The following is a 13,770-nucleotide window of genomic DNA, read 5'->3' as shown; positions in this document are numbered from 1 at the left end:
ATTTTAACTACAAAAAGGTGTTAGCTAACTACAAAGGTGTTAACTAACCACAAAAAGGTGGTACTAACTACAAAAGGTGTGTAACCCATTTCATACATTGAATGGGCAGTCCTGGAGAGGAGCTTCTGCTGTGATTGATGGACATAAAAAATTTAGGGGAGGTAACACAAGAGAAAAAGGTGTTTAAATAGAGGAAAAAGAGGCACACATAGATCAATCAAGATTAAGTCACTCAGAGTTGGACTGGAGTCAAGATTCAGTCACTTGGGCTTGGAGTGAAGAAGAGTCACTTGGAGGAGAGACTGGAAGATAAACACTCAGACTTAGAATGAAGACACTTGGCTGTGGAATTGGACACCTGGAGGAGCTTGTGTAGGAGACCTCAGACTACTTTCCTTTTAGAAGGTCAACGTGGTGAGTGAAAGGCTAACTTAGTTTTCTTGTCTTTCTGGAGGTGTGAACCTCTGAGAAAGGCCCATCATCTTGAGGCTCCTTTCCCCTGACTAGGGCCTGAGAATTTCTACCTGGCTCAGAGGAAGGCAGAGTGCTCTCTCTCTCTCTCTCTCTCTCTCTCTCTCTCTCTCACACACACACACACACACACACACACACACACAATATCTTCCCTCTATTGTAAAAATAAAATAGCATAAATTCCATTTACTTGAATAATTCATTTGGGGATTTATAAATTAAATCCCTGGGGGGCAGCTGGGTAGCTCAGTGGATTAAGAGTCAGCCCTAGAGACGGGAGGTCCTAGGTTCAAATCTGGCCTCAGCCACTTCCCAGCTGTGTGACCCTGGGCAAGTCACTTGACCCCCATTGCCTAGCCCTTACCACTCTTCTGCCTTGGAGCCAATACACAGTATTGACTCCAAGACGGAAGGTAAGGGTTTAAAAAATAAATAAATTAAATCCCTGGTGACCACCAATTTAAATATTCAAGTACAACATAAAAATTTTAACTATATATACATACATACATATATATATATACATATATATATATAGAGAGAGAGAGAGGGAGGGAGGAAGAGAGATGGATAGATGGATGGATGGATGGATGGATGGATGGATGGATGGATAGATGGATGGAAGATTGATGGATGATATATATATAGAGAGAGAGAGGGAGGAAGAGAGATGGATAGATGGATGGATGGATGGAAGATTGATGGATGATATATCTATATATATATATAGAGAGAGAAGGAGATGGAGGGAGAGATGGATAGATAGATAGATAGATAGATAGATAGATAGACGGATGGATGGATGGATATAGAATGGCATGGTAAATAAAGACATGAAAACATGAATTCCATTCATACCACAGATACTTTCTAGCTGTGTGACCTTGAGAAAATCTCTCTGAGCCTCAGACCACTCAATAGGATTTATCTCTTAAATCCCTGATAAGCTGAGGGACACTCTGTACTAGTGAAGGGAGTCCCTACACCTGGAATTCTTCACACCCACACAATCCTCAAACCTTTGTATATTGGAGTATAAGAATATACTCCAAATGGGAGAAAAGGAGAGACAGGCAGAAAAATGAGATGTTAAAGAGTTGAAGGGAATTTTGGAAGAGTCTCCAGTGTCCACACCTCCTGCTACACTTTCTTTGGAAAAAGATGAGATTCATCATTAGGGAGGAGATTCAATAAGAGAGCATCGAATGAATTGTTGAGAAGAACAGAATCAGAATGAGCTCAGTCAAAGCAACAGATGTTGGCTTATCCAAATCTCTGTCACATTCCTGCTAGGAGAGAAGGAATTAATTTAGGGACATTTGCATGCGGGGTGGGGAGGGGGGAGGTTGGTCATAAGCTTAGTACAGTTTAGGGTTTGTCCTTAGAGACAGAAGTCATTTTCTCCAAATTAATTTCTTTAAAACTCAGCTGTCGCAGCTTCCTAAGCCAAGAGGCTAAACAGGTCTGATAGACAGGAGGAGCTCTGGGGAGCCATACTGCTGGGGTCATAAATGAAAAGCTTCAGATAATTTTAATCTCATAGAAATACTCTGGGGTAATAACAACTGTTACAAATCACCTGCTCTGTTCAACTCAGCCCGCTTATTTATCCATCCCACTTCTGGAGAAGGAACTAGTGTCAGGCAGCTATGCTTGTGGCAGATGAGAAGAGCTTGGGGACAGCTGGGCAATCTGGGTCCTTTTAAGTCATCCTGACAAACACCGAATTGTATCAGAAACGTGAAGGAAAATCAGAATAAGGCCAGTTACAGAGTAGAGAACAAATAGTCGTGGATGTCAGAAAGCAAAGGGGGACATTATGAGGAAACCCAAGTCAATTTTCAAGTGGAAAAATATCAAAGTGAGATTTCCAAATATTTTGACAAACAATAGAAGTTTGAGAATTCAAGGGAAAGTCTTGGTCCTGTAATTCTTCCACCTCCTAGGAAAGACATCAAAAATAAAGGCAGTAAGTCCAGACCTGAATGACTGGAAACCATATCCTAGGGTTGCGTCATGAAATCTTAGGCTCGGAAAACATGACTTGCTTTATTCAATATCTTAAGCAAGGATCTGGCCCTCTTTGTATTTTACCTGGCTAGTTTTTCATTGATTCTTTTGTGGCTTAATCGCTTGGGATAATCACGGTCCCAGGTCCTGGTTTCTTCCCTGGAAAACACATTTGGCTTATATAGAAACAAAGTCCAAGAATAGTCTTTGCTAAGGACAGATATCCCTTCCACACTGTGACTTTCCCCAACATGATTCCAAATATGTCATGGATCAGCACCAGAAATTAAATGAGAATTTCTTGGGAGTTTTGCAGAAACCACAAATGACATACAAAGGCCAGCATGTGGCATAGAAGAGAATTTGGAAACTCAGAAATGCATAAGATATATGGATAATATTACACAATAGCAATACATTTTATCTTTTAATACTGCAAATACAGTTTCTTTTTTAAAGTTAAAATAAGTAAGAAGAATTTGCAAAGAGAACACAAAAGTAAAAAAAAAACAACCTTTACATGCTTTTCTAGATCTCAGGGATACTGCACTTCTAATCCCCAAGATATGGAAGGGATGTCTACTCTAACACATATGTCTGAGATCAAGCATATGGCTTAGTGGAACAAGATGTTGCCTAGAAGGCATTCCTCAAATAAGGCGTTTCTGAAGCACATACTCAAATTACTCAGGATTTCATGACAGATGCATCTTGGGAGATAACCAGGTTCAGTATCTTCTATGTGAGGTCAAGAGTGTGGAGTAAAATGGAGCACCCCAAATATGCCCAAGGTGTTCAACATTGTCAGGGAAGATGTCTTAGCCTGAGTCCAAGTAAAAGAATTCTCTATCATCGACAATGTCCCTAATGCTTCTGTTCCCAAATGACACTGTCTATTTGCATTGAGCCTTGGAATATTATAAAGCCTTCTCATTAATAATCACTAATAACAACAACAATAATAATAGATAAATTTATGTGGCAGCTGAGCTATCATTTCATTTGATCCTCACAACAACTCTTGGAGGTAAGTTCTATTATTATTCTCGTTTTACAGACCAGGAAACTAAAACTGACAGAGGTGAAGTGACTTGCCTAGGATCACATAGCTATTGATATCTAAGGCAGAAATGGAACTCATTTCCTCCAAACTTCAAGTATAATATGTTCTATCCATTAAATATCCATACAGGAAAAACAAAGTGGATAAAAAATATATATTGTTCAGATGATAACATGCAGCTCAATGGATACCCATTGAGCTAGTCCTTCAATAGACACACGTATATGCAAATATTCAATATCTATCCAAAGTATTATGTGTGTATATTTGCTTGTACCAATATATGTAAATATATATAAATGCTATAGATGAATAATTAATTAACTCAGAACCGAGTAGGAGTAGGGTGTTGAACTGGATCACATCCAGAAAACTGTACAGTGGTTTCAGTGATGTCAGACTTCTCTCTGCTACAAAATCCACCTCTTCAATTACAATAATCTTCCACGTGATATACCATATGGCTATGAATCACAGAACACTATAATCTCATAGGAATAAACATTATAAGTAACCCAAAGATCAATGGAAAGACACATCATGGGGCCTGAATAAGTTTGCATTTTAGGGAAAACCTGAAAGACATCATGAAGATGATGAATGAGCAGTACAGGGGGTACACCAGTCATGTCACAAGGATGGGAGGCTATGAATGAATCCAGTTCCTACCCCTAAGAAGGTCAAAGGACCTGAAGAAGACATACAGCCCACAGAACTGGTCTGTCAGTGTGTAAATCTTTGAGTGACACAGCAGATGGATGATGACTTGGACCTGGAATTAAAAAGGAAGAATTTGAAAGAAGAATATAAGTCCCTTGAGGGCACGAATGATTCTCATTATTGTCTTTAAATCCTAAACATCTAACATAATACCTAGAATAGTATGCTTACTAAAGGTTTATTGAATCTAATTGAATGGAATTGGGGAAATTGAGCAGTATTTTTAATGCTCACAAACTTCTCTACAAAACAGTTATTGATGCACATGTGTGTGTATTTAATAACAATGCTCTGTTGAGGCCATTGAGCAGTAAAGGTATACATATCTGAAGAATGGAGATGATGTAGATCAAGATCTTTGAACATGGAAGAAATGCTAGCTATCCTCTCCTTTCCTCTGATGGGGACCACATTGGTTATGGCTTATGGGTCTGGTTTTCAATAGCTAGTTAGTTAAGGCGGAGAGAAAAGGTCTTGTATTGTTATTGGGAACAAGAGAAAAAAAGAAAGAAGGAAGGAAGGAAGGAAGGAAGGAAGGAAGGAAGGAAGGAAGGAAGGAAGGAAGGAAGGAAGGAAGGAAGGAAGGAAGGAAGGAAGGAAGGAAGGAAGGAAGGAAGGAAGGAAGGAAGGAAGGAAGGAAGGAAGAAGGAAAAAATGGATGGAGGAAGGGAGGGAGGAGGAGGTGGTAGAGGATAGAGAGGACGGGAAGGGGGAAGAGAAGGAAGAGAAGGACAAAGAGAAGGAGGAAGAGAAAAAAGGCAGAAGAGGGTTAGAAGAGGAAGGAAGAGAGAGAGGAGGAGGAGGCAAAGAAGGGCATGGAGGAGGAGAATAAGGAGTAGAAAGTTGAAAAGGAGGAGAAGGTCTTGGGTTGATGTTTCAAGGGAGTCATAAAATATTCTATAGATGCCAGAGAATGTAACGTAGACAGATGGTGCAGCAGATGCTGTAATAGAAAAGCTACTTACTACTGGGTGAACCAAAAAAAACAAAAAAATAAAACCCCAAACAAACAAACAAACAAGAAGGGAAGGGAAAAAGTAAGCACTCTCCCATGGGTTGTCAGGACAATAAAAAAAAATCCTGCCTGTGCTCCACAGCACCAGAGTCCAAATGAAGCATCCCCCTCTTCTCTCCCCTGAGGGGTTTGGCACAGAGTTCATCTGAGCAGTTACTTTTCTGCTGAACTGTACTTGTCTGCAGGGTCAGAATGGTGTAATACAGTGGTCCCCAGGGTGGGAAAGGGACTCCCAAGAGGCATGGTGTGATTCCCAGGAATGTGAACAGGAGCTCTGCCTCTCCCCTTTCGGTGTTGGGTAGAGCAGAGTGATCCCATTGGGTGAGCAGTCATGGATGCGCCATCATCTGCACAGATTTCTCTGTGTCTTCCATAGCCATCTCTGACCTCCACCAAATCCACCCCTCTTCCTGTCATGGGCCATCTTTCTGGTCAGCCAGATTCATGCTCTTACTTCACATATAAATCAGGTGTTTTTTGTACTTTCATTTGTCTTTAACCCACCCCACCTCTTCTCTCATGTCAACCCTCTCTCATTGATCCCCCTAACTCTTCCAGTTGGCTCTCTCTCCTTTTTTGCCTTCCACACAGCTCCCAAAGTGACTTTCCTTAAGAAAAAAACAAGACAAAAACCTTTTTTTCTGTCAGAATCGATACTAGGAGTTGGTTGCAAGGCAGAGGAGTGGTAAGGGCTAGGCAATATGGGTTAAGTGACTTGCCCAGGGTCACCTAGCTAGGAAGTGTCCAAGATCAAATATGAACTCATGACCACCTGTTTCCAGCCCTCACTCTTCACTGAGTCACCTAGCTGTCCCTCAAAGAGCTTTTTCTAAAAGCCAAGACTGGCCTTATTACTCCTTCACCTTAGCAAATTCTAAAAATTCACACATATTGGGGGTTCACGCTCAATTGTTTTTTGGCTAGAGGTCTGTGATAAAAAAGTTTGTATACTATTGCAATAATGGTTAGAGAGATGTTTGGGGTTCAGGAAAACCTGATTTCAAAACCTCTCTCTGCTACTTATCAGCCATAAGACCCTTCGGAGCAATCCCTTAACCTCTATGTCTGTGAGGCTCCCCCCAACTTCCTTACTGCCACAGATGTGTGAAATCAGCTTCAATGGAAGGCGTATTCATAGGGAGAGCTTCTCCTACTGATAAATCATGAAGGCATGGATCCTTCAGGGAATTCCGGAGTTTATTCAATAGCACCAAAGGAAAGGACAGAAGAAGGAAGGAGCAAGCTGGAGAAAGCATCCTGCCGGAGTGGTAGAAAAATGTTCCCCTGGTCACTGGCCTCTAGCTAGGCTCTGATGAGCAATGCGTGGGAGCTCCTGAAAATTCACCTCTGAAAAGATCTCCTGGAATCGCTATACTTTGTATATCTAAAACACCTTCGTGGAAGTGACTCAAAATGCTTCGCAGTCGGTAAACCGTCAATTCGACAATGACGGACTGAGGCACTAAACTACACACTGGCACAAAGAACCCCAAGTGAAATGCAACCTGCCCCCAATGAGCCTGCATTCTAATATGATCCAAATTCATCTTTGGAGCTTCTTTAGGATTTAGGCAGGGTATGGAGACACCATCCCCATTTTACGAGGCAGAAATTAGTGCCCCATCTCTGAATACCTGCTGCCTTTGCTCCCTGTTTCCCCCACCCCCATCAGTCTTTTTCACCTAATGAAAGAACTTACTTTTTTTACACCCTTTCCAATCAGCACTGGGCCTTGTTTCCAAGGCAGAAGAACTGTAAGGGCTGAGCAATTAGGGTGAAGTGACTTGCCCATCTAGGAGGTGTCTGAGGCCAGATTTGAACCCCAACTCTAGACCTGCTTCTCAATCCCCTGGCTACCTAGCTGCCCCCAGATGAGCCTACTTCTTGGGAGCTTTCCTGGAGTGTCAGGCTACTGCAATCCCCACGTGGACTTTGGAGCAGGTGCAGATTCTGTAACTGGTTCTGGTCCACTAACCATGTGGTGGGGAGGAGTGTCTTTGATGGGCAGTAATTGCATAGCAGGAACTGGGATACATTTAAAGGCATTAGTTCGCTGGAACTGGTCCCTTCCCTTCATTTGTCTTCTTCCTCCCTGGCAGCATCCCATGGAGAGAGGACAGGTGATGGTATTAGAAGAGAGGTGCCAGGCTCTCCTGGTCTGAGGCTGACAGCCTGAAAATACAGCCACTAGGTTTTTGCCACAGTTTTTGCTCTTATGCTCTCGGTGAGGGAGATGCCAATGACCTTGTGAGCTTTGAAAGCTTAGGTGAGCAAGCCCCTCCCCCCCAAAACCTGGCACACGAGTCAATACTGGCCTTTTCAGCTGGGCATCTGTGTCCAGGAAGGAGGAAGGGTCTTTTGAACTCACCCATGGGGACCTAAACCAGCAGCTCTCCCAGCCATGTCACAACATTTGGACCCAAACCTGGAGGAACCAGTACTGTATGGAAACTGTCATTGGAGCCTAATTTCCACTAAGACAAGGGAGTATGCGGTCCAGCGTGCCCCCCTGGGTGCTGGGAGGGAAATGCTGGCACTTCCATTTTTGAAATAAATATCCTTTTGCAAAAGCTAACTGGTGTTCATTGGTAAAATGGAACTTGGATGCTAGCCACTGGCAGCTAATAGTGGAGGGATGGGAGACTTGAGCCAATAGCTTTCAAGAAGTTCTACTCCAACTCCTCGGGGGGACCCAGAGAAAATGAAGGGGGGAGATAGAGCTGACCTTGCTCTGGGAGAGAGAGAACAGAGTCATCACTACTGACGTAGAAAGAGCTGAATAGGAGAACATGTTTCCAGAGACTAGTTCCAAATTCTGGAATCTCCTTGGGATCCAAGAAGGAACAAGCATATGCCTTAAGACTCAGCAGAGTCATCAGTTCCTGAAAGCGAAGGACACTAGTGTTTTTCTCCCAAGGACAGAATGAGGCTCAGGCTGGAAAATGCCCAGCAAGAATAATTGCTCGAGGATGAACATGGCTAATCTCTCTCCCACATAAACAAAGTGCCATAATCACCATCAGCCACTGGGTTGGTGGGACTGTTCTTTAGACCGTGTGACATTCCATCACCTGCTTCTGCGCAGGACAGTGACTCCTGGCTTCTGGGACATGGTGTGCCGTATTGTTGGACCAGTCTAACTCCTAGTGAATCACCATTGCATGTTGTTCTTGGCATCCTTGGTGGGAATCATGATGCAAAAATGATACTCCGTGATGCCAGTGTTGATTTTGCCAGGGTTCAGTGGCATTAGGTACAGGAAACAGGTAGGAAACACTTGGGGTTTTATAATGTCCCATTTTGTAGACTAGGAAGGATGCTGAGCCCACCAGTGCCTTGGACACCCAGTCCAGAGGCACTAATGCCTCTTGCCCACTCTTTGTACCTCCTGTGGATGGATGACTCTGAAGGAGTCTGTCTATAATGACCTAGAATTAACACCTTTGATTTTGGTCCCTAATTGAGGGCTTTTCTCCCCAGGTATTGGCACAGATTGGTCGCAGATGATTTCCCTATTTGAAGGGATCTCAAAAATGTTTCCCTACAAATGGGCAAGTTCTCCTGCATTTGTGAACATAACTGGGAAAATAGAGTGTAAGCCCATTGAGGGCAGGGTGTGTGTGTGTGTGTGTGTGTGTGCTTAGCACAATGCCTGGTAAATAGCAAGTGCTTAATGTATTCTTGTTGAATTCACTTGTATTAAATCTCTGATAATGGGTTATTCCAGAGGCACACTGGCTGCTCATTGTTCCCCTCATTCAGCCCCAGTGTTGCCCCAGCTTCCCTCTTCCATTGATGTTCACCAAAACCCTCAATTTAAATGGCACCTCCTCCAAGATGACTTCCCTGATCTTCCCTTCTCCTAGTGATGTTCTCTGTCCTTCCTCTATATAGGACTGTGTACCATTAAAAAAACAGTTCTCACTGCCTGCTTCGCTTCTTTATACATTTGTCTTATTTCTCCTTCCTAGAGGATGAGCTTCTCCAGGACAGAGGCTGGCTCTTATTGACCTCTCTGGCCCCTGTAGAGCTTGTGATGGGGATTGGTGCAGCCTAGGTGCTTAACACATATTCAGTGTCTCCATCAAATGGCAAAGTGATTTCAGCCAAACAGTTCCTCAAAGCCACATCTTCTAGACCCAGTTTTGCTGACTCGTTTCTCTCTGGTGCCATAGTTTTTATGTGAGATTGAGAACACTGTCACATTTTATGTTCAGGATATCTGGATGGACTTTATTAAGTTGGTAACCCCTTTTGATTTGTTCTAACAAAAAGCTAATCTAAAAGAAGACATCCCTTCTCCCCTCCACTTTTATATAATGCCATTCTTTTAGCACTCATGTATAGAAAACTCCCACTTATCCAGAATTCAGATAATCAGAAAACTCCCAGGCAGGATTGGATTTTTTGCGTGTGTGCCACATGGGATGCTTCATTCAAAAGCCCCAGTCCCCAAAATCAGCTGCACCCTCCTACCTCCATCAAAACCATCATGCCTATTACATGCACATTTGGAGTTCTATTTCAATTCAATCCAAAACACACTTGTCAAGTATCTAGTCTATACAGAACACTGTGGTAGTCCCTGGAAATAGAACCACAAATGCAGAGATAGAAGAGATGTTTCTAGAACCACTGGATTTTTTTTCTCCATTCTGAGCCTCAAACTCAGTAATGCTCATTGAACTGAATTAAATTGATTAACTTTTCAAATGTTTACCATTGTTTGAAGTAGCCATAGAGGGACAAAGAAATGGTATGACAGCCTTGGAAGACCAACAGCCAAAATGACCATGAGGAGCAGGTAAGTTGGGCTCACACCAAGCCCTCCCATTCTTCCTCCTGGGATATAGGGGGATCTGTGGTTATTGGCAGGAGAGAGCTGGGGCCTCAATGGGCTGCCTGCTCTTGCTGCCCCAACGGCAAGGGACTATGGTCGCCTCTTCTTCGTTTCCCCCGTTTCCCCCATCAAACTTCAATTCCCAGATTTGATTCTGTTGAGACTCCCTGAGGAGTATTATCAGAGCTCAGAAATTGTCTCCTGGTGGATTCTCTCTGCTTAAGTCAATTGTCTTGGTTCCCACTGCTAGACACAGAAATGTAGGTGGGACTAGGGAAGTTAGTTAGCAGGAAGAATTGAATCTGACATATAGATGGTCAGATAATAAGATTCTTGGTAATCGACTCTTTGTTTAATGGAATCACAGTCAAGGGGGATGGATCTGGGAAAGGAAAGGAATTCCACTCACTTCTACTGCCTTCTTTTTTAAGAATAAGAAAGCACATTTAATTGAAAGTGAGGCTTCCTAACCTGAGGTCCTCCCATCCCTCCGAATTCCATGGATAGATTTGAAAGAATTCATGAATGTAGATGGGGGAAAATTATAGCTTTATTTTTACTAACCTCTAACTGAAATTGAGCATCTCCTGTATTAGTGGGGAAATTAAGAAGGAACCAAAGTATTGGGGAAGGGGGAATAGATATTACACACCTCTTCAATGACAAATAAAGACAACAAACATTATTCTAAGAAAAAGATCCTTAGGCTTCTTATGGTTGTCTAAAAGATCCATAACCTAAATCCTTTAGAGAATCTCTGACCTAAAGGTAAATATTGACAACCCACAAGACTTTGAGGCAAAATATGGCTTTATATCCACTTGGGCACTCCTGAGTGGGCTCCATAGGCTACCTCTAGCCAAGAGGCTCAATCACTTTTTTTTAACCCTTCTCTGCCATCTTAGAATCAATCCTGTGTATTGGTTCCAAGGTAGAGGAGCGATAAGGGATGGACAGTGGTAGTTAAGTGACTTGCCCAGGGTCTTACATCCAGGAAGTGTTCCCTTAGCCTCCCTGCTCCATCACTTTCAAACTGGATAATGCCATCACTGACCTTCCATGGGTGTGTTACTGTCAGGCCGATTGGCAAAGACAACATCCACATATTCAAGCTGCAGTCTCTGGAGGGAACCCTTCAGTCCTGGAAGAAGCAACAGAAACACATACATGGGATCAATGGCATTAGAAATTGCTTTAAGTTCATTCTGAACAAGTCAACAACTCAATAAGCACTTATTAGATACCAGCCAAGCACCTGTGCCAAGTGCTGTGGATACTCCAAAAAGGGGAAAATGGACCTTGGCCCAAAGGCACTGACATTCTAATGGATGGAAGGACACCTTAACCAGCTGCTTTGCCACCACTGAAAATGCCAAAGTACTCCTTGGGGTATCCTTCATAGGATTTTTGTCTCCTTCAGTGACATCAGTGCTTGGAACTGACATCAGTAAACATTTGCTGAATGGAGTACTCTTCTAGAGCTAACATTCTTCAGAGACTCAGAGTCAGAGTCCAGACACAGATTGAAGAATACAGACTGCTTCACCTTTCTCCTTAAAAAACTGAAAATATGTCCTTATGTTTAATTTTTCTGGGTTTTGGGTTCTTCCTCTGGAGCTTGGGAGCCTGTATTTTATTATTTTAATGACTCTTTCCATCCAGTTGGTTTCCTTTCCGATTCAGTGCTTAAGACAGTGCCTGATACACAGTAGGTGCTTAATAAATGCGTATTGATTGATTAATTGATTCTATGTTTTTAATTTTATGCTCTTAAAAACATGATTCTGAGAAGGCTTCTGTAGGCTTCATCAGACCACCACACACACAAAGTGCAACACCCTTGGACTAGATGAGGTTCCTTCTAGCTCTGTCTCTAAAGTCAACAATTTTATAAATTTTTTCTTGAATTCAAAGGGTTAAAAAAATCACCAGATTATGCATTTAGGACTAGAAGAGAGCTCAACATTAATCTAGTTCAACCCCTTCAATTTTCAGATGAGGACCCTGAATTCCAAAGAGGTAAGTGACTCTCCTAGGGTTCCTGAGGTAAGGAACAGGTTCTGGGACTCCTTTTCAATGTTCTTGAGCACAAAAATTACTTCCCCAGTTGCTTATTGACACATTGGATTAGGTAAACAGGGTTGATTGTTCACATATGGGACTCCCAGTGTGGAAAGTCTCTTCCCCAATAACAGAATGCATATTGTTTTTATGTCTTATCATACTCTTTGCGACCCTATCTGGGATTTTCTTGGCAGAGATATTGCAGTGGTTTGCCATTTCTCAGATGAGGGAACCGAGACAAACAGAATTAAGTGACTTGCCCAGGGTTGCACAATATCAGAATTATGTAGAAAAAATTAAATCTAATTTAGACACATGGGAACATTATAATTTATGGGGAAATGAATTGAGGGTTTGACCTAGCATGCTACTATGCAGTTCATGGCTTGTAGAACTCCAAAATATTCTCCCATTTTTATTCTCCTTGTTTTTCAGATAAACAACTAATTTATTAAGAGTCTGAAATAAATAAGAAAATTTTGAAAAATAGTGAGAGAAATGAGAATAAGACCTCTGGGCCTGACAGCTATATCCCAGTTCTAATTACGTGATTGCTTGCTGTGAGTAGTCAGAGAAATTAATTAATTTTGCTAAAACTAATATTTTCCTGAAATATATTATGTGGAATGTGATTCAAAGCACCCCAAAAGAAAAAGATTTTACCACATTTTCTTGAGAAACTGTATTTTCTTATCGGTTTACTTAATTACATGGGAGCACTGAATGTTTTATATGCCTAGAATATTTCCAATTTTCCCAATGGGTTCTTTGAAATTCCTAAAATATTTCTCAAAACAAAATGAGTGTAATTCCTTTGAATTTATCAGAAAATCTGTGCTACAGATCACTTCTACTGTGATTTTATTTATCTGCTCTCCTACACATCCTGAAAAGAATAGATTTCCTTTAAATAATCTACATTGTTTTAGGGTAGAACTGTCTAGTGTTTTGTTTTTAAATAGGATCACATTCCCCCTATTCTTTTTAATGATATGTATATATATATATATATCCATTAAGTTTCTAGTGCAGATTTATATATTCCCCCTCAAAAGTGGCTGTCAGAAATAATGGAGGTGAATGAACACTGCTCACAAAATATACATCCCCAGAAAGTTACAGATCAAAGGACTTTGGGGAGGCCAAATCTTAATTTCAAAGCACTGGGAGTCCTTTGCTGCTTAAAGGAAGTTTGGGATGAACTCTTTTGCAAAGGAAGCCTCCTTCTGGAAGACATTGGCCCCAGGTATCCAGTTTTTTGGTTTGAATTTGGGTGTCCCAGCTTAGGTCTGGAATATTTACACTATTAATCCTAAAAAAAGAAAAATAAAGCTTTTTATCAGCTATCTCACCCCCCCCCCCAAAAAAAAAGAAGGAAGGAAGGGCAAGCATGTTGTTTGTCAAGGGCAAACTGTGGTGGGTAAGTTATCCCTGTCAGGGTTTTCATGGGGATCAAGTGAGAGATAACACTTTAAGTGTTTCTGGATCCATAAATCCAGCTTTCGGGTCAGGTCTTAGAATCCTTCGCTTCCTTCAAAGCTCTGGTTCAGACAGTATCTTTCCCAAGAGGCTTTTTTCTGAACT

At 41.8% G+C, this 13,770-nt stretch overlaps 1 protein-coding gene across 3 annotated transcripts in view; it reads right to left on the bottom strand.

The window, feature by feature from the left end:
- KCNAB1 (potassium voltage-gated channel subfamily A regulatory beta subunit 1) overlaps nt 1–13,770 on the bottom strand; it is a 440,657-nt gene that overhangs the window by 56,547 nt on the left and 370,340 nt on the right. For all 3 annotated transcript variants that reach the window (XM_001363605.4, XM_001363525.4, XM_001363683.4), the window contains exon 8: nt 11,177–11,263. In XM_001363605.4, coding sequence (XP_001363642.1) covers nt 11,177–11,263 — 87 coding nt within the window. The remainder of the gene's footprint in view (nt 1–11,176; nt 11,264–13,770) is intronic.

The sequence above is a fragment of the Monodelphis domestica genome, chromosome 8 (genome assembly GCF_027887165.1).
Source record: "Monodelphis domestica isolate mMonDom1 chromosome 8, mMonDom1.pri, whole genome shotgun sequence".
Taxonomy (NCBI): domain Eukaryota; kingdom Metazoa; phylum Chordata; class Mammalia; order Didelphimorphia; family Didelphidae; genus Monodelphis; species Monodelphis domestica.
The sequence above is the reverse complement of the archived record's forward strand: the minus strand, read 5'-3'. Positions and strand labels throughout refer to the sequence as shown.